The 22,099-nt window shown below is 39.3% G+C and overlaps 1 protein-coding gene across 1 annotated transcript; it reads left to right on the top strand.

Moving 5' to 3' along the window:
- Positions 1-19,434: 19,434 nt before the first annotated feature.
- LOC141640172 (uncharacterized) lies at positions 19,435-20,181 on the top strand. The gene has a single exon (XM_074449058.1). The coding sequence runs from the start codon at positions 19,435-19,437 to the stop codon at positions 20,179-20,181; it is 747 nt and encodes a 248-aa protein (XP_074305159.1).
- Positions 20,182-22,099: the final 1,918 nt, after the last annotated feature.

The raw sequence follows: 22,099 nt of genomic DNA, 5'->3' as shown, positions 1-22,099 counted from the left end.
TGCTAAAATGTTGCATTAAATTGGCTTGGGTGGATGATTTGTAGCTGGTAAGTTGGTCCCGTTCGACTAGTTGTCTTTAGTTGCATTTATAGTTTGCTTGGGGACAAGCAAAGGTTTGGTCTGGGGAATTTTGATGCGTGCATTATGTATATTGTTTTTACCCTATATTTACACGCATTTCTGTGTTATTTATGTGGCAACTAGCTACAAATGCCCCCGAATAGTCTACTTTGGTCTGTCTTGTATTAATTGCAGGAATGAGCCGGAGAGGAGTATAATCGAGCCTAAACCTGTTCCGTTTGTGTAGATACCTCATTTCTGCACCTCCCGCAAGCTACTCGTGGATGATTGGGCCGCATGTTTGGTATACGGAACGATTTATGACAGTTCATAAGTTTATCATCAAGTAATAGCTCAAATACTTGTGTCTACCCCTTGGTTGTTATCTACAAGACATTATGGTCGTTTTGACAGTAATTAGAGTACATTTGGAGTCCGGGTCAAAAACCGCTTCATTTTCTAATAAACCGTTTAAAATGCCGAGTCGGAATGTCCTTGAATATTCTTGATATTTATTCCATAATTTAATTTTATATCTTTTGGCAAAATATATCCCGAAAATCTTATTTTAGGGAATAAGGAAGTCGAGATCTACCGCAATTCCATAAAAGAAACGCGGAAATCTTTCTTCCGCAGGAGGAAACCTCTGGGGAAAAGACGCAGCACCTGCTGTGCCTCTTCCAAAAGCCGCAGCAGTTGCTGCGCCTCTTCCCCAGCTCTTTTTTGCATATTTTCAGATCTTTTCGAGATTTGTTTCCAAAGTTTGAGTCATTCCATAATTCCTCCGTGTGTTTAGTATAAAGAGGGACCTCCCACATATTTCTCACGCGAGTGTCCGCCCTTCTCTTCTCGCTTTGCATTCTAAGACCGTTCTCTAAGCTTATTGACGTCTACGTGTTTGATCAATCGACCACGTAAGCTCGGATCCTTCTGAGCACCAGTCACGTTGCATGACCGACCAATTTGACCAACTACACCTCAATTAATCAATCAATTTAATCTAAATCCTCTTGCGAGGGCACTTTCATCATACATTTGAGTCGAGCAATCACTAAACGTTAACTTAGTTAATCTCGTTTCGTCAAACATGTAAGTCTGAGGGTGTAAATCCCATCTTTTATTATTGTATTTTATTTTTGTACCAATTAATGTAAGATTTACGTCAAAAGTATGCTTAAAACCGATTTCTAAAACCTTTTTGTTAAACTATTTTTACAGATTAACAGTTGGCAGACGTTGAGAAGAAACGCAGCAACTGCTGCGCCTCTTCGAAGAGTCGCAGCATCTGATGCGCCTCTTCCAGAGGCTGCCGCAGCTCCTGCTTTTCTTCTTCTTCTTCCTCGCTTCTCTGTTAGTTCGTACTTTTTTATTTCTTTTTCTTATTTTCTCCTCTTCCATTCGTATATATTAACTTTAATACGTATTCATAATATATCGCTTTAAATCCGACTTAAATCCCTTATAATCAATATTTGTTGGTTTTCTTCATTAAATCAAACCCGGATTTTGGAGATTAGATTTGTTCATATCAAGTCTCCGGAATTCGACCTTTGTACATATTTCGTTGTTTATTTTCAGTTTGACATGCCTTTCAATTAATAAAGTTTAACCTAATTAATTTATAATTAGTTTTAATTCGTTTTAATTCGTTTTTATCGCTTTTATGACAAATTCATATGTAAATAATATGCTAAATCACTTCCATCCGAGTCAAATATTTAATCAAATATTAAATCCACCAACGAACATTAACAATTATGCCTCTTCCAAGAGACGCAGCATTGCCGCGCCTGTTTCGGGTTGAGTTATGTCTCTTCTTGCTTTGACCTAATTCATTAGTTTACATATTAATTGACTATTAGTCGTAATATCGCCTTTAATCTGTCCGTATTTTCTAACCTAATTTATTTTCTTTTTTTTTCTCAAATTATCCGTCTTAAATATATTTTTGACGTAAATCAATTAATCCATTGTAATTATTGTAATTTTAATTATTGCATTTATTTATCCATTGTAATTGGATGATTTATTTACTTGTTTTCACATGTAATTAATTCTAAACCCTACTTCGACATAATTGTTTGCTAATTATTTGTTCACCGACTTAGTTAATTTTCACATGCTAGGATCAAAACGTTGGATGTTGCATTGCATGCATATAATCAACGACATATCAAATATGAACAACTTCCCTAATCATTAGTAGAGGCCGCTATCGAGGCGGGCGGGATGAGGTGTTCATTAAAAGGACTTCCTAATACGTACCCTCACCCCTTACTCCAGATCTCTGTGAACATCCGTGTTCATTGGCATCCACGAGAGTCATTCTAGATATAGAATGCTAAGGGTAACGGGTTCTTAGTAGGGGTGTTAATGAGACGAGACAGCTCGCGAGTTACTCGAGATCGGCTCGGTCAAAGCTCGGCTCGTGTGAGCTCGGATCGGGCTCGAAAGCTTAACGAGTCAAGCCGAGCAAAGGCTGGCTCGACTCGAAAAGCACGCGAGCGGCTCGAACTTGTGTGATTACCTAAGATATTGCTCATATTTTATAAAAATATTTTATCATGATTATATTTTTGTATCACACATATCAAATGTCCCGCTGATTTGCCAAATCTTTTCACATATAACCTTTGAGCCTTGTTATTGAAAATATCGAAAGGAAAAAAAATAAAAAAATAAACAATTTTATATAGGCTCCATTTGGGCCCGAGTTTGGCTCGAGCTCGCTTTATAGCTCGCAAGCTTTATAACGAGCACATTTTTATCAAGCTCGGGTAAGCTCGAGATCGGCTCGAGCTCGAGTTTTGGTACTTGAGCACAAGCCGAGCAAGGCCAAGCTCGGGCTCGGCTCGGCTCTTTAGCACCGCTAGCTCTTAGTGTCTATGTCACTACTTTGCGTCTTGACATGACGCGAAGTATTCAAACGGTTTCCAATTTTCCACAATAAATTGGTGGCGACTCCACAAATGCAACGCTTGTTTCCCAAGCGCCTTACGTGTTGCCAAGGGTGAAACTTGAACAAGGTTAGGGAATAGTTTATATGAGACAGTTGTCGGTTTTCATTACTCGACCTTCTTAAGTCGTTTTATTCGGCCTTCCTAGGCCCAACCCAACCCATTCGACCAATCGTCCCGTCTGGACGGCCCAAATTCTTATCTGGCCCTAAAGATGGATAGCGATTGACGTCAACCATACCATGATGCTTACTCATGTTTGTATCAAGGGCTTTCACTACTCGAGGAAATGGACTAGGAATCGACCTTACTCTTGTTTGGCACGGACCTCTCCACAGACCAGGGTTTGATTGCTTGGTATGACAACCCACCTTTTTTAAGCCAAAACCCTTTAAATGCACTCAGCATACCGTTATAATGCATGTTTGTATATGTCTACATTCCTCATTTATTCTTTTGCAAAAAAAAAAATCCTCATTTATAAACTAAATAATGTCAATGTAAATAAAATTCATTTTTTTCAAACCTTTCAAATGTCCCATTTATAAACTAAGTAATGCCGAATTTTACGATTTTCAAATTTTATTTTTGTTTTTTCAACAAAAAAAAATCTTTTCAAAAATCCATTATAAATTCTCAAAACAAAACAAAAAAAAAACAAAAAAAAAAAACGCAAAAAAAAAAAACTCCAAAAAAAAAACCAAAAACATTTTAAACCAAAATATTTTCAAACCATGTAAATGTAAACATGTAAATTCAATTGGGCTAAGTTAGAGTCAGAGCTCAAACCGACTATGTCCTAGTCGGAATTCTGTCGAGTCATAAACCCGTCTTCCTTTACATTTTGGGTCTTTTCAAATTCAAGTCAAGTCCTAAGGCGTCACGCCGTTATTTGGACCCCCTTACCCCAACTCAGTTAGGATCAAAACATTTTCGACACCTCGAGTCACACGTTCCGAGGCTCAACACACGAGTCTCAATGGGCCTCATATTTGAGTCTAAAGTACAACAGTCTTCTTAACACCTATAAGCAAACCTCGAGTCCAGAATCAACATGTGTCATCAATCCCGTCAATAAGGTCAATCATATGAGGGTCACTCCGTCAAAGTTAACACTCGAGTCTAAAACTAAAGTCAAGCACCGGGAAATCAAACACGAGAAGTCGCTCACGACATTTCACGAATTCACAAGTTAAGTTTAGATTTGTCGTCTTATCCTCGTGATTACTTGTCCGTTCCTGTGTTCCTTGCCTTAGTATGCGTGATCCCATATCGAATCGAGTTGTAATGCGCGTCATTTCTCTCGAGTAGGAATCCAGCAAGTTCCGTCAGTTAGCAAAATCACGAAGCAGATCAAGCCACAGTCACCGTGTCTCTCCAAGACCTTTATGCCATGGTCATGCGAGTTCAAGCTACAGTGGAAAAATTGAGCATTCGCGTCCTCACCCTTGAAAATGGGATGGTGGAAAAGAACATGCCACCTAGAGAAACCTCTAGTCTAGGTCGTCCCAAAGCATACCTCTTGCAATAACTGTCGTCTTAGAAAGTCGAAGACAACCGAAAGGAAACCTAGGAGGCATCAAAGGGTGCATTCTGATTTAGGCATGTCTTATGCCGATGCTTTGAAGAGACTCTCTGCCCAAGGTAAGCTACATCCAATAGGTCCGACTCCGGATCCACCTTTAGAGAAGCAAGTGAACCTCTGGAAGGGCAACAAATACTGCCTATATCACCAAGGTAGAGGCCATGATATTGAAGAGTGTTTTCTCTTAAAACACATTATCCAGGATATGATCGAAGAGGGCAAGCTTCCAGTGCCACCTTCTGTCGAGAAATCCAAGAAGATTAACCCTCTTGGATCTAGCAGCACTAAACAGGATGAAGAATCATCCCTAGATTGTTCTCACCTCCTCGCTCCTCATGATAACAAAGAAATCAATGTCCTCGAAGACGATGATATCCAAACTGGAATGCTCATGCTTTCCATTGCCTTCAATAATAATTTTTTCAAGTTAGAGGGAGCCCTTGATAACCTAAACTCTCGGCTTTCCAACATAGAGAATCAGTTTGCTGAAATGGCTAAGAAGCTTGAGATGAAAAGTGTCCAGACAAACCCTCAACCTGACAGTCCTAAAGCAACAAATGAGCAACGTATCTCTAGTTCTTCTCATCCAAGAATCAAAATCAACAAAGGCAACCTGATGAAGCCTTCGTCAAGGAAACCTAACAACCCTCGCAGGTCATTCACAAATCTAGGTATACCTTATGCCTTAGCCTTGAACAAATTATCCTCTTTAGGTCTTCTTCAACCTATAAGACCTACACCAGATCCTGAAAAGAAGTCTAGGTTCTGGGATGAGAATGCCCATTGCCAATATTACAGGGGCAAGGGACATGATACTGAGGTGTGCCATAAGTTCAAGCACGTGATCCAAGATATGATCGAAAGCGGGAAATTGTCCCTCTCAACCTTTAACTCACACGGCAAGTTAGGCAATCCTCATGGGTATACCACTGATCAGGAAACGTTTCTTGACTGTTATCCTTCCAGTGTTCCCAATGATAAGGATGAGGTACTCAAATGGGTGAATGCTCAAATCCAGATGCCAAAGCCAGTTGCTGGAAGAGTAGATGTTCAAGCGTGGGCCGATAATTACGAGTCTAGATCTAAGATCGAGTCAAAGTCCGGGTCCGAGTCCGAGTCTTAGGCTTTCTTTCCCCATTTGTTCTAGTATCTTTCTTCGTGTCCATTTCTAGTGACAACCTGGGGGTTATCCCACAAGTCACATGTCTTCTCGAGTCTATGTTAAATACATTCATTATTCACTTCAATAAAAGTACACTTTTTAATTCACATATTCTATCCTATCTCTTCCTTTATCCTTTTCCTGTGACAACAAGAATTGATTTGAGACATTTTAAAACAAACAACATCCCAATTCGATGTGAGAACACTTAGATGTTCCGTTCTATGTTGTAGAGGACCTGAAACTCCATGTTCTTTCTTTACCTCTTCCATGTTTGGCAATAGAAACCTTGTTATACCCTAGTTTAGGACGGGCATATCTCAAGAGATTCTAGGACGAATCCAGACCATCTCCTTGTTGACGATCCATGACGGAAGGCAAGCCCATTCCCCACAATAAACAACCCGTGTTACTAAAGACCAACCCGTTTCACACCAAAGGTGCTAGTCTGACCTAAATCCATGCTAGCAAGCAAATCCAAGACAATACGAGCCCAGATCAAAGACAAAGGCTCAATCAAGAGAAATAACCGAGATCAATATCCAAGGCCGCAGTTATGCCCCTAATCCAAGATAAAAGAGTCAAAAGAACAAGGCTCAATCAAGCAAGTCAATGTCAATATCCGAAGTCAATGTTATCTTCAAAAACCCGAATCAAGGATCTGAGCAAAAAAGCCGAGATATATTTTGGACCAAGAATCTGAGTCTAAATCAAGAACGAGTATGAAATCAAATGCTGAACGGAATACTGCTGATGTTCATATGGAATAAAGACATCGATGAAGATGGTCAGCTAGCACCCTCGCTTATCTTTTCTTACATCACACACCCTAAGTCCTTCTCAAGACCGTTATAGGGAGATAGTTAGGAATTTTGAGAATCCTCTCAAGCTCGTCAAGTATACCCATCCTTTAGGGCCAAGACATGGAAACTTGATCCCACGTCATTTTAACCTACCTTTGTGTGCTCAGGCTACATCAATCCAGGAGACTCCATTTCCAAGCCATATTACAAGCCATAACCTCATAAAGCCTTAACACCACAAAATTAAGCTCCAGAGATTTGTCCATCAAAGCCTCTTATTTCCGAGCTCAACATTCCAAATATCCAATCCAGTTTCACCTTGACCCAGACACAGAGTCTTCAGATACTTTGCTACCTAGAACGGGACATACCCAATTCATCCTTAAGGTCCACTTTTAAGTGTGCTCACACGACAAGGAAATTTTTACAAACGTAATTATACCTCTTTGGTCTATGATTAGAGGGAGTTATCTCAAATCGATTCATCGAGTCACCAAAGGAAATTACCCTCGTGACCCCTGCACTTTAAGGTCCTGACAACATAGCTTAGGCACACACCAGAACTATGATCCGGTTTGATTTCACCTCTTCAGGTGGATACGTAGGCAATCATTTCTTACACAAGAAGGATACAACCATAACACCCAAACAAAATTAACCAAACCTCAGAACTACGATCTGGTTTGATTTCACTTCACGTGAATACGTAGGCAGTCCTCAAGGACACAACCATCCCCACTTTCAACTTCTAACCTCAATTATCAACCACCTCAAACATCAACTTTCAACCTCAATTTCAACCTTCCAACCACAATTTCCATTTATACCTCTTTACTGGGGGCTCCTTTTTACCAAATTCCAGGGTCATCTTCTCATCCTGGGGGCTTCTCTTCCAAGATGACACCCTTCCTTTATTCCTCTCTTATTTTACGTCGAGCTAGTGCTCGGTCTGGACAATGACAAAGGTCTTAGATCGATTCTCCAAGTTATCGTGCCTCAAGAGGGGTCTCTTTTGCAGCAAACGGTGGCGAAAGACATCCAAGTAGACAACTAATCCATGGCTCATGCCTTGCCTTTATATGCCCCATCTTCCTTGCAATTCTTCTACCTTTGGAACTGATACGCGTTGTCACCCATACTTGGCTAGGGGTTGCGTATACTTAGGCAACGTCTGTCAGAGTCACTCTCGTGTCGCGTCCTAGTAGGTCTGTGTCCACATCAGTCACGTGTTTAAAGCCCATTTGAATATGCATAACGCATTACAAACGACAAATTTCTTTGAGCAAGTTTTAAACAACTTTTATAAAGAAACAACTTTTACAAAGCCTATGTGTTTCCTCATTCGAGGTCCATGTGATAATTGCTTACGTGCATATGTGTTTATGTCTTATTAGATCGCATTCTTGTGTGGCTACTAACCATGCAGGTAAGTATCAGAAGCAGTGCTCCCTCCAACTGGGGGCTTCGCTCAAATCTTCATTCTCCTCAGCGCAGCAGTATTTTGCAGTATTGCTCAAATCGTTATATCCAGCGCAGCAGTATTTTGCAGTATTGCTCACTCAAGATTTCTCCAGTGACGATCAAGGTATTCCTAATCGTCAATATATTCCCCGGCCAGAGCTCGCTTGAGACCGACGCAAGCAGATTCCCTAGCAGTTTCTACCGACGTCCTGCTACCCTCAATATTATTGTTTCCTCACGGAGTTCAGCAAAGGTGTCGTTCTCCAGAAGTTCCAAAACCAGAGCCTCCTTCCTTAGGTTCGTAAACCCAAAGTTAGGATTCATACTCCTAGATTCTTAGATCCCAAAATAGCTTCCCTTAGGTTCGTAAACCTGAAAGCTCTCATACCAAATGTCCGTCGGTTCAAAAACCCATAAATCCTTTTGAGGTTCTCATACCTTTTCTTTTTTTCCTCAGAAAGCCTAGACGCATACGTTCAAAACAAGAATTAATATCCCAGAAAGTTCCTAAACTTAACCTTAGGATCCCAATTCCTCTTAGGTTCACGAGCCTGTAAGTTCCCATACCAGCCTGTCCTTTCCTTTTAGGTTCATACACCCAGCTTTTTAGGTTCCCAAACTCCCTGGAGTTCAAACACTTCTAGCATTTATATCCCTTAAAGTTCCTAAACCCAAACCTTGGTTACCCCTTAGGTTGAAGTTATACTTGGCCTCCTTCCCGTCGCTGTTTTCCTTTAGGGCCCCACACCCTAGCATAATCCTTACATATCTTTTAGATCTTAACCTCAACTCCTACGCACTTCCGGAAACATCTCGGGAAAGAAGTCTCAGGTATGGTTTCTTCTTATGGCTGGCGAGCCTCCTCACGTAGTCTAATGGACTTTAAACGACCCACCTCGGAAGTCTACAGACTCTAAAATGTTCCCGACGACAAGTCCTTGGCTCAGACCCCTTGAGCCGCCTCGCGTCGCCATAGTCGTAAGGTTGTAATCTTCGATTGACCTGATGGCGATACTTTTACTTTCGCCTTGTCCAAGCCTCAGTCAAAGTGGGGGATCTGTAGATACCGCATTTCTGCACCTCCCGCAAGCCACCCGGTGATGATTGGGCCGCGTGTTTAGTATGTGGAACGATTTATGACAGTTCGTAAGTTTATCATCAAGTGATAGCTCAAATACTTGTGTCTACCCCTTGGTTGTCATCTACACGCCATTACGGTCGTTTTGACAGTAATTAGAGTATATTTGGAGTCCGGGTCAAAAATCGCTTCATTTTCTAATAAACCGTTTAAAATGCCGAGTCGGAATGTCCTTGAATATTCTGGATATTTGTTCCATAATTTAATTTTATATATTTTGGCAAAATATATCCCGAAAATCTTATTTTAGGGAATAAGGTAGTCGAGATCTACCGCAATTCCAGAAAAGAAACACGGAAATCTTTCTTCCGCCGAAGGAAACCTCTGGGGAAAGGACGGAGCACGTGCTGCGCCTCTTCCAAGAGTCGCAGCAGCTGTTGCGCCTCTTCCCCAGCTCTTTTTTGCATATTATCAGATCTTTTCGAGATTTGTTTACAAAGTTTGAGTCATTCCATAGTTCCTCCGTGTGTTTAGTATAAATAGGGACCTTCGTCCCACATATTTCTCACGCGAGTGTCCGCCCTTCTCTTCTCCTTTTGCATTCTAAGACCGTGCTCTAAGCTTATTGACGTCTACGTGTTTGATTAATCGACCACGTTAACTCGGATCCTTCTGAGTACCAGTCACGTTGCATGACCGACCAATTTGACCAACTACGCCTCAATTAATAAATCAATTTAATCTAAATCCTTTTGCGAGGGCACTTTCATCATACATTTGAGTCGAGCAATCACTAAACGTTAACTTAGTTAATCTTGTTTCGTCAAACATATAAGTCTGAGGGTGTAAATCCCATCTTTTATTATTGTATTTTATTTTTGTACCAACTAATGTACGATTTACGTCGAATGTATGCTTAAAACCGATTTCTAAAACCCTTTTGTTAATCTATTTTTACAGATTAACAGTTGGCAGACGTCGAGAAGAAACGCAACAACTGATGCGCCTCTTCCAGAGGCTGCCGCAGCTCCTGCTTTTCTTCTTCTTCATCCTCGCTTCTCTGTTAGTTCGCCCTTTTTTATTTCTTTTTCTTATTTTCTCCTCTTCCATTCGTATATAATAACTTTAATACGTATTCATAATATATCGCTTTAAATCCGACTTAAATCCCTTATAATCAATATTTGCGGGTTTTCGTTATTAAATCAAACCCGGATTTGGGAGATTCAATTTGTTCATATCAAGTCTCCGGAATTCAACCTTTGTACATATTTCCATTGTTTATTTTCAGTTTTACACGCCTTTCAATTAACAAAGTATAACCTAATTAATTTGTAATTAGTTTATAATTAGTTTTAATTCGTTTTAATTCATTTTTATCGCTTTTTTGATAAATTCATATGTAAATAATATGCTAAATCACTTCCATCCGAGTCAAATATTAATAATCAAATATTAAATCCACCAACAAACATTAACAGTTCGCAGTTCTGACTTCACAGCCAGAACTCACCTCAGGAACAGACGCAGTGAGCACTGCGCCTCTTCTAAGAGACGCAGCATTGGTGCGCCTGTTCCGGGTTGAGTTCTGTCTCTGAATTTCCGTTCTTGCTTTGACCTAATTCATTTGTTTACATATTAATTGACTATTAGTCGTAATATCGCCTTTAATCTGTCCGTATTTTCTAACCTAATTTATTTTCTTTTTTTTCTCAAATTATCCGTCTTAAATATATTTTTGACGTAAATCAATTAATCCATGGTAATTATAGTAATTTTAATTATTGCATTTGTTTATCCATTGTAATTGGATGATTTATTTACTTGTTTTCACATGTAATTAATTCTAAACCCTACTTTGACATAATTGTTTGCTGATTATTTGTTCACCAACTTAGTTAATTTTCACATGCTATGATCAAAACGTTGGATGTTGCATTGCATGCATATAATCGACGACATATCAAATATGAACAACTTCCCTAATCATTAGTAGAGGCCGCTATCGAGGCGGGCGGGATTAGGTGTTCATTAAAAGGACTTCTTAATACGTACCCTCACTCCTTACTCCAGATCTCTGTGAACATCCGTGTTCATTGGCATCCACGAGAGTCATTCTAGACATAGAATGCTAAGGGTAACGAGTTCTTAGTGTCTATGTCACTACTTTGTGTCTTGACATGACGCGAAATATTCGAACGGTTTCTAATTTTCCACAATAAATTGGAGGCGACTCCACAAATGCAACGCTTGTTTCCGAAGCGCCCCCGTGGGCCCCCCGTGTCCACAGTTTGCATGCATTTTGGAGGAATAAGAATTGGTGCCCGAAATTGGTTGCCTAAGGATGCGTGAAGTGGCTTCGGAAGGTGTTTTGAAGTTCACCTACACTGGTTTATTGCAAGCTACCTCGATCGACTAAGTTGGCTGCTAAAACTGGTTGATCGAGCACTTGTTCATGCTGAAGACCCTCGATCGAGTACTTTCTTTACTCGATTGAGATGGGTGTTTACTGCGTTCCTCGATCGAGCACTTGTTTTACTCTATCGAGAAGTTAGACCCCTTTTGTTCTCGATCGAGTGGTTGGATTCTACTCGATCGAGAGGTTTTGACTTTTATGCAATCTTTTAGTTTTATCTTTCGGATATTTTATTTGGATCTGAGAATAAAAAAGGAGAAGGGGAACGACGGTAGTCTATCTCTTCTCTTGGGACTTTACTCCTTAGACCTAAAAAACTCTATTCCTTGGAATTGCTTTGTAATCGGTATTTTCAATCTTTAATTTGTTGATTAATTATTATTGCAATTATTGTTCTTGTTTTCATCTCTCTTCTCTACTGCTCTTTCTCTTGTTTTGTTTAGTAATTTATTTTCATGTTCAATTCATTTATTTCATTTGTCTTTGTTGATTTCTCGATTTATATTATGCATAGCTAATTTTCCTATGTTAGGATATAGGGGAGCCATGGTAATTAGGGAGATATAATTAGGTGATTAGGCTTGGCTAGAACTAGCTTTGTGTTGTTAATCACCGCATTTAATAGTAATTAGTTGCTTGAGTCGAAGCATTTAGCTAGTTGATTTGATACGCCTTGACCTAGATCGAAAGATTGGAAGGGGTGAGATCTACAGTGAACAATAGGACATTCTAATGAGGGCGGAAGCTAAGTTAGTAATGTTTTAGGGCGACTAGCGGACTGGAAGGACCTTTCCACTACCCTGTAGACCGATTTCAAGCTGACCTTTGACCTTAGATTTGATCTCTAGAAAACCATGGTGAATCGACTGTCCTAGCTGTTTCTCTCTTTGGTAATTTCACCTCTATTTATTGCTTGTTCTTTTATTGTTTCTTATTCCTTTATCTCCGTAGTTTAGAATCAAACATTCAACCCCTAAGAAACGGTTACTTAGACAAACTTAGTTTAGCATTCAATATTCCTATCTCCCTGTGGATTCGATACCCGACTGCCTCTACTGCATTTTATAGAGACCGGTTGTTTTTATTTTTGATAGGGTTGTGACAGCCGTGTCAACCCTCTGAAGATCCTCGCGAGGTATGCAAAATGGCTCGTTATATGTGACTAATTGTTCCCTAAGAAGGATTAGCCAATTACCAACTAAGACGCATTGATGTAACATATTGAAGTGTCACATAGAAATCTCGGAAAACTTGTATTTTACTTACACTAGGTTATAGTCGTTAAATTGATCAAAGACATAATACATTACATCCTTCAGACTGAAAACCATCTTGAACGATTTGTTATTAAAGCGCAACAACTATGAGCATACGTGTTGATCAGGCTCGGGTGTCCCACAATCAATTGAACAACTTAGGTTCTCGGGTGAAACATCCATGCACCGAAGTGGGACAGTGAATGAAGTAAGAATTGGTGGTGGATCATGTAACTGCGCGGCATATAAATGGGGGGAGGTGGACCAACCTTCTCCACTATAGAACCAACGTTCTTATCCACTGCCCCTACTTCTTTTTCCACACTAGTCACGGCCTCAATAACTCCTGCAAAGGCCTCATTCAATTCCGCCGTGCTGTAGAAAGTCAGAGGGATCTGAGAGACACTCTATTCTGTTAACTGATCCACCGGGTTGACCTTCGCACCATCATCAACAACTACATTTTCAACCATGTTGACAGATTGTTGTTCCACATTTTCAATTACGGCCTTTTGTACAGAAACCTGAAGGAAGACCAACAGTATTAGACACCATGCTATTTGTGATAGAAGTTTCAGAAATAACAATAAAAGTTATACAGAAAGGCCTAAGAGTTACAGAAACAAAACATTAGAGTTACACATAATATAAAAGTACCAATTTTAGTTGAAGTTATACATAAAGGGCTAAGAGTTACACATAATATAAGTTGAAGTTATACAGAATGGCCTAAGAGTTACACATAATTAAAAGTTTCACAAATAATTAATAGAGTTATAAATACTGTTAGCTGAAGTTGAAATTTAAAGGACTAAGAGTTATACGAAAAAAAACTGATGTTATAAAAAAGGGCTAAAGACTTACACGTAATTAGAACAGTTTCACAAAGAATTACCTCAGCAACAGGACCACTCCCAGCCGCTGGAGGTCCGCGTAAAGCTTCATTAATTTCCACAGTGGAATACACACACTCAATAAATTGTTGTGTATCCATTGGCAACGCGTTGATCGCAGACTCTTCCTTCTCCTCTAGCGGTTGATCGACTTCCGACAAACTTGTAACAATTTCTTTCATTCCCTTGCCAGGTACTTGGTCATGAACCTCTTCCCCTTGCACAAGCCCAATTGCGGCTCCATCTGACCCACGAAAAGCTATGTCGATTTCCTCCTCTGTGTACATCGCCTCCAACAACAACTCTCTTTCGGTTTGGACCGGGCAATGAACATCTTGTTCATCTATCTCTACGCTATCATCTGCCACAGACTCTAGACAAGCTCCAACTTATTCAGCTACCGTATCGTCTCCCACTTCCTCCATAATCTGTGACCATGATACTGCAACTGATTTCATAGGCAGGTCAGCTTTGTCTGACTCTCTAGGCTTATCAGTGCATGACTTAACAACCCTACCACCCCCATCATTAGCTAGATTAGGCAGCACTTCACTTATTTGACGCGTAGATGCATCAATTTCGTCATCTTTTTTAGGGAATCATCAACCCCCTTTTGAAATACGGGTGCATTAGAAGCAGAATCTTTCAGTCTTTATGCAATATCTTCTACTTCAGTGACGTATTGTTGAATATTTTCACCCTCAAAGAATTCTTGGGATGACTGACTAGGTAATGGTCCCGTCGAATCACTTGTTGCGCATTTGATCCTTACAGTTACGTCTGCGTACCATGAGTAGAACACAATAGTATTCCTTTGCATCTGTAGATAAAGCTCGTGTGTACCCTGCATTGAAGAGGTACATTAAGTTAGTTATGTTATTATAGATGGGTTCGTTCAGTTTAAGCAAAATCAATTTACACAATATGTAAACTAAAGAAAACTAACATCGACAGCCCTAACTTTCAATTCCTGGTCATCCTCGACTCCTAGGGGTAGTTCAATCTGAATGAACTTCTTCTCGGATGTTGGGTGGGGGGGGGGGGATGGTAAGAGAAGTTGGGGTTCACCAGAACCGCTAATGGTGTTACTGTCCAAACTCAAAGTATTAGAGGGCACCTAAAGGCACCGTGTATACTTCACCTTAGATGAAGTTAGCCTACCCAACCCCCCTTTATACACCTCCCATTTTATCCTACTTACAAGCGTTTTTTTATCCCAATGCTTAATCAGAGAGAGATCGTGGGGGCAAGTACTCCCGCAGCAATCATAACGCTGAAAGTAGGTTATCATGAAGAAGGGGATACAGCCACCCAATATCGTTGGCGCCTATTTTAAATCTGATCCGGCTTTGACCAAATTTTTCAACACATAGGAACACCAGTCAAAATGCGGAATGGCTATAGGGTCTTCTACAGCCCTTAAAAGCTTTAAATCTATCCCGTTGTTTGGGGTCTGTTCTTAGATTTAGTTGGGTAATTTGAAGACTATTTGGGGTTTATTGGAGAATTGATAATTCTTCATCATTCATCAAGTTTTCTTCTATTATTCTTTGCTTTATATTTGATCATCCTAAGTTGGTATAATTTCTCTACTGTTTACTTAATCCTTGTTGATTGTTCTACTCCTTCATCATGTTTAGACTTGTTAGTATGATTGACACCCTATTAGCATGTTTTCCATGATCATGAGTGAGTAGTCTCCTAGCTAGGGTTAATGGGGGATTAGGGGAGTTAATAATGGGGTAGGTCTTTACTTAATAAGTTCATATGATTGCTTGCTTGTTGTAGTTTCAACTTATGCACATGTTATGCTTGATGAAATGCTTGATTGACAACCTAGCATGAATCTCTTATCCATTCAACAAGACTTGTAAGACATAAACTAACTCAAGGCTTGTTAGACCATGCATATAGTTAAATAGAGAGAATTAAGTCGACTTGTAGGAGTTGTAAAGTCTTGACCGACTTGGCTCCGAGTCCCAAAACTTCCTAGGAATTGTAAGATATAAACTAACTCGATTGCACTACAACAATAATTTGCTTGCATCTATGAAACTTGTTTATGTGATCTCACCATGATTCCCTTATAAACCCATGATACCCTAGTGCTTTAATCAATTGTTTACAACCCCATTTGCTTGCTTTGCTTTACTTTCATTTGTTTACATTTCCTTTGTTAAGTAGTTTAGATCGCAAACCTCAAACTCAACCCAAATTGTGACACCCTAAGACATAGCATTCTACAACCGATAAATCAATACAATACCCGTCCCTTGGGATCCGAACTTTACTTACCACTCTACTAAGAGTAGTTTGTTGAGATTATAAATAGTGTTTGATAGGGAGAATAGACGATGATTCCAACCCCTCATCACCTATTTCATCACACAAATGCTAATAGACTCTGATGGTGACTAATACACCATCAAATAACCAAATTAATACAAACTCACGGCCTTATGGCCAATATTACAACCCAACTAAAACAAAACATAATACAACTTGGTATTTCAAAATTCGTTTCATAAGCATTGCATTCCCCAATACCCGGTGACAATATCACACTACCGTCACCAACAAACGCACAGTAGTGCGAAACATAATAATCACATTAACACCCATCGCATTCATGTAATCTCATGGTCAAGGTAATAATATCACCTACGACAATAACAACATCTCGAGTCAACGGAATACTACAAAAAAGTCACAATGTCTAACATGGGGGTTTCACAAAGAAATTTAGAAGACAACTTTTCAAACAACATCTATGTTACCGTTTATAGGGTCAAAATCCCACATAACCATTTTCACACTTATACACACCTACTTAAATTAAATGGTTATATGATATAACACAAGTAATCAGAATACTCCAACCGCACAATTGGGCCCACATGCATCACATATCGCACTTTTAAATTCTCAACCATGGAGACCAATTGGTAGTGCTACATCCACAACTCTATCTCACAAAATAACACCCCCGAAAAACCGAATTTCAATGGACAACCTCGTCTTTCATCTCACAAAATAATACTCCCCGAAAAACCGACGTCGGTATAATAATACAACTATTAATTACCATATCACACGTGTACAATAACTCTCGAGTAGTCTCATCACTAGACATTACTACGACTTTTACCAGACATCTTTCACCGTCCAATCTCATTGATCACTTCAATTTCCATCTAGTGCCCTCTCATATTCTTATTTCATAAATTCTTGTTACCATCTTTTAATTCTCATCAATCCTTTAATTCAATTTACACATTTCTACAACTATGAACAACCCAAGTTATCATCGTATTTCACCCTTAGATACCTCAATTACTTTTTCATTGTTCCACCAAAGTTTCCAAGTCATGTTCAACAATAATATTCAGTAATATGCAACTCAAATCGCATTCACTATCCATAAGTTCAAAACCCCCAACAGGTATTCAACTTAGATCACTCATCACTCATTATCCACAATTATCTCATGCAATCATCTTACTCAATTCAAGACGCCTTACGCAGGCTAAAGTCACTTTCTTCTATTCCAAATTTCCAAACATGAATTATACACCTACCTACTTACACGGTTCAAATCCACAACAAATGGCTAAGCTCATATTAGCCTTATTGAAACATATGTCTTGTGTTCATGACCTTCAAGACACACATGGAAATATGAACTGAAGTGAAATCACACAAAATCATAATCCTAATTCGAGGCAATACACAACAAATTAGTGAACACCAAGGCAATTGACATGATTAAACCAATGAAGAAACATGAAATCAAAACTTTGCCATGAATTTTGGGTATATAAAAAAATATTTGAAGAAAATTTAAGATAAAATTTTCCAATTTAGGACAATACATTGCATTATTAACAAAATTGTAAGCTTGCGACACAATAAAATCAAGTATTAAGCATAAAATCAATATTTGATCATCAACACTATAATTTTCCACACATATCACCATTAACAAAGGTTAGGGCGCCATGAGACAATTAAGGCATGTTTCAAATATAAAAGTCAAAATTTAGTGTTGTACGCATGAAATCTCAAAAAAGAATTTGGTCTACTTTTAAAACGGAAATTTCGATTTAAACAATGTTATTACAGTGATACTCATAAGGATTATTACCTTAAAACATCGTTAAGCCAAGTTTAAGATAAAAGAAGGAATCAATATTTGGTCAAGATTTGAAGGCGGAATTCCCAACTTAAGACAATAGATAGCATTACTAATAGAAATTGAAGTCTTGTGACACAATTAGGACAAGAAGTAAATATCCGGATCAGGGCTTGGGTATGTATCCTACCCATTTTTGAAAATATTGGGAAAATTTTAAAACACATTCTGAGATTTAAGACCATACATGACATTACCAACACGGTTTGAAACATGATCGAGAAAGCAACTAAACCATAATCGGCAGAGAGAAATGTTAGAGATAGAAAGAGAAACGCCTGAAACGCTCCAAAAATAGAATCCTTCATTGTTTTCAGTAAACCCTAGATTTTCGGAATGACGGCGCATAAATTTTCTTCATCTTCTTTAACAAAAAACCATAAAAATTGTAATAAAAATCGTTTCTCTTCTTTGGATTTTACTGTTGCAGGGAATTCGACTTCGTCTGTGGTCAAACTTACAACTAATCCGGTGGAGATTGAACCGTTGGACCTTGATGACCTTGTCACAGATGAAGAGACGGAAGAATGGGTTGTTCAACAGCGTGGTAAAGGGAAGAAATTGGCCACCATTCATGAGGAGCCTGAAGGTATGTTGCAATTTACTGAGTCAGAGGTCAATAAGGAACTTGAATTTTGGAAGCACTCAGTTATTTGTTTCATATTAGGAGTCAATCCTTCCTGGGAAGTAGTTGAGGATTTTATTAGGGGATTATGGGGTGAATATGGGATTGATCGTATTTCTTTCTTACCTTATGGTGTGTTTTTGGTTAAATTTAAGAATCAGAAAGCACAGGAAGCTGTTTTGAAGCACGGACATTTCCTGTTCGAGAATATGCCCTTAATATTACGTCCATGGCATCCTCATGACCCTCTTACAAAGACGGATATTAAAGTGGTTCTTGTGTGGGTTAAGTTGCATTTGTTGCCTCTTAAGTTTTGGGGACAGTGTATCCCTAAAATTGCAGGCTTAATTGGTGACTTTGTGTGGTGTGATAGACCTACTGAGGAGCGAACAAGGTTAGGAATAGCCAGGGTTTTGATTGATGTTCCTTTTGATAAACCTGCTCCCAAAGAGGTTAAATTCTTGGATGAAGAAGGGAATATGGTCAAGATTCAGGTGGAGTTTGAGTGGAATCCTATTCTTTGTAAAACTTGTGGGGGTGTTGGTCACATTACCAATGCTTGTAAGAAAACTAAAGCCAAACCTCCTGCTAGGAAGAAAGTTGTTCAACAGTGGCTACCTAAACCTGCAGGGGACAAAGTTCTTGGAACTAAGGTACCAGTGGCCAACGCAACTGTTTCTCCAAAAGCTCCTTCTCCTCTGGTTTAACCTAGTCCTAGGACTGTGTTTACCCCTGTGGTGCCTATTGCTCACCAGGGTACCAATGCTAGGACAAGTCAAATAGCTACCCCGGCTAGAGCTGTGATAAGATTGAGTAGGCAAAAGTTGATTGATCAGAGCAGTAGCACTACTAAATTTGGGCAATATACTTTCATGGAAGCCTTAAACAATGCTACTCCTAAGGTGGGAATAGGGACGATTAATATACCCCCTGAGAGGGGGGGGCAATGGTAGGCTTTTGGAATGTGAGGGGGTTGAATAGTCCAGCTAAGCAGAAGTACATTAAATGGTTCCTACATCATCATCAAGTTGGATTGTTTGGCCTCCTTGAGACGAAGGTTAAACCTTCGTCTCTAAATGGAGTTAGGAATAATATTTGTAATGGTTGGTGTGTGTCTACAAATACTCAGTACCATAAAAGAGGTAGAGTTTGGATTTTATGGCAACCTAATCTGTTCAATGTTCAATTTCTTGAGTATAATGCTCAATTTATCCATACAATTGTTAAGGATCTTGCTAATGGTTCTTCTTTTCACTTCACTATTTTCTATGCCTTTAATGGTGTCCATGAGAGGAAGGCTTTATGGAGTAGATTAATTTCTTTCAGCCTGCACATTAAGGGTCCTTGGTTTATAGGGGGTGATTTTAATGCTGTGATTAAACCTACTGAACGGTTGGGAGGAGTGACTACTGAGGAGGAAATGGAAGATTTTCAAATGTGCCTTGATCAGTGTAGTATGGTGGATATGCCTGCAACTGGTTCTTTCTACACCTGGAATAACAAGCAAGATGCAGCTACCAGAGTCTTTAGCAGGCTGGATAGAGCCCTTGTTAATCATAATTGGATTGAGCAGAGACCTGATTTTTATGCTCATTTTCATAATGAGGGTTACTTTGATCACACGCCTTGTTTGATTCAGAAGACTTCTGATATAGGACTCAGGAAGGGGAGTTTTAAATACTTTAACATGTGAAGTGGTTCTGATCTGTTTATCCCTTGTGTCACACAGATTTTGGGGACTAGCATTCAGGGTACTCCTATGTTTCAGTTTGTAAGGAAGCTTAAATTACTAAAAAGCCCTTGAAGATGCTGAACAGAGAATTATTTGTTGATGTTGAGAATAATACTATGAGGGCGTGGAAGTATTTGGAGCATATTCAGATTCAGATTAGAACTGATCCATCTAATGCTGACCTGATTGGAATGGAAATCAATGCTGCTAAAGAGTATTCTGAGCTTCAGATGGCCTGTGATAGCTTCCTGTTGCAGAAATCCAAAGCCACCTGGATCTGTAGTGGGGATAGTAACTCAAAGACGTTTCACAGTTATATGAAACATAGGCAGGCTAAGAACAAAGTTCTTAGGATTGCAGATGAGCAGGGCAATTGGCTTAATGAACCTGATAGTATTCAGAATGCTTTTTTATCATTTTACCATGATCTATTGGAGGAGACTAAAACTATGCAGGCTGTGAATGCACAGGTAGTTCAGAATGGCCCCTGTTGCAATGAGGAGCTCTGTGTTGAGTTAGATCTTCCTGTTACTGATGATGAAATCAGAGATGCTGTCTTCCAGATTCCAGGCCATAAAGCACCTGGACCTAATGGATTCACTAGTGCATTTTACAAGGATGCCTGGCAGGTGATTGGAGAGGATGTTTGTACTATGGTAAAGGATTTCTTTCTCAATGGCAGGCTCCTAAAACAAGTGAACCACACCTTGGTTTCACTAATTCCCAAAGTGGACTTGCCTCAAACTGTTGCTCAGTTTAGACCAATCTCATGTTGCAATGTCATCTATAAAGTGATATCCAAACTCTTATGTTCTAGATTGACTAAGGTCCTTCCACATATAATTAGCCCTACTCAAGGAGGTTTTGTAAAAAGGAGAAACATTATTGAGTATTCTAGTTTGTCAAGATATCATCAGGTTATACAATAGAACTGCTGTTTCTCCAAGATGCCTCATCAAAGTTTATTTGAAAAAGGTTTATGACTCAGTGAATTGGCAATTTCTCAGTCAAATGCTTGATGCTCTGCTCTTTCCTGCTCATTTCAAGAAACTTATTATAGAGTGTGTGTCCAGTGCATCCTATTCTCTTGTTCTTAATGGTAACATGTTTGACTTTTTTCATGGGAAGAAGGGCCTCAGGCAGAGAGACCCCCTATCCCCTTTATTGTTCACCATAGCTATGGAATACCTCACTAGGATTCTTAACTTCACAACTGATGTTCTGCCTTTTAAACATCACTCTCTTCGTAGGAGGTTAAAGTTATCTCACCCGATATTTGCAGACGACCTCTTATTGTTCTCAAAAGGAGACTATTAATCTGTGATGCTACTGTTAAGGTCCTTTGCTTCCTTTTCTAGAGCTTCTGGTTTGGAGATGAATAATGCTATGTCTAACATATATTTCAATGGGGTGCATAATTCACTCAAGCAGCAACTCATTGCTAGCTCAGGGTGTGTTGAGGGACAGATTCCATTCAGATACCTTGGAGTTCCTATTGCTGCTGGTAAATTGGGGAAAAAAGAGTGTAAGATTGTGGTGGAGAAGATTATTGATAGAATCAGAATGCTTGGTGCCAGGAAGATTTCCTATGCCGGTAGACTCATTCTTGTTAAGTCTGTTCTTACCTCTCTTTTTACTTATTGGGCTAATATCTTTCTGATTCCTAAAGGGGTTTTGAAACAAATTGATAATATTTGTCGTAATTACTTATGGGATGGCACTAGTAACTATATGAGGGTGCCCCTGGTTGGCTGGGATCACATTTGTACTCCTAAGAGTGAAGGTGGTCTAGGCATCAGGAATAGCTTTCACTGGAATATGGTCACTACTGGGAAGTTAGTGTGATGGATATATAGCAAGCTGGATAGTTTATGGGTTA

Source organism: Silene latifolia, unplaced genomic scaffold, assembly GCF_048544455.1.
Source record: "Silene latifolia isolate original U9 population unplaced genomic scaffold, ASM4854445v1 scaffold_73, whole genome shotgun sequence".
Taxonomy (NCBI): domain Eukaryota; kingdom Viridiplantae; phylum Streptophyta; class Magnoliopsida; order Caryophyllales; family Caryophyllaceae; genus Silene; species Silene latifolia.
Note: the sequence above shows the minus strand (reverse complement) of the source record. Positions and strands in the feature narration are given on the sequence as shown.

Bases quoted from the DNA above. Each gene is read 5' to 3' on its own strand.
- LOC141640172 (XM_074449058.1), top strand. From the start codon at position 19,435: ATGGTAGGCTTTTGGAATGTGAGGGGGTTGAATAGTCCAGCTAAGCAG.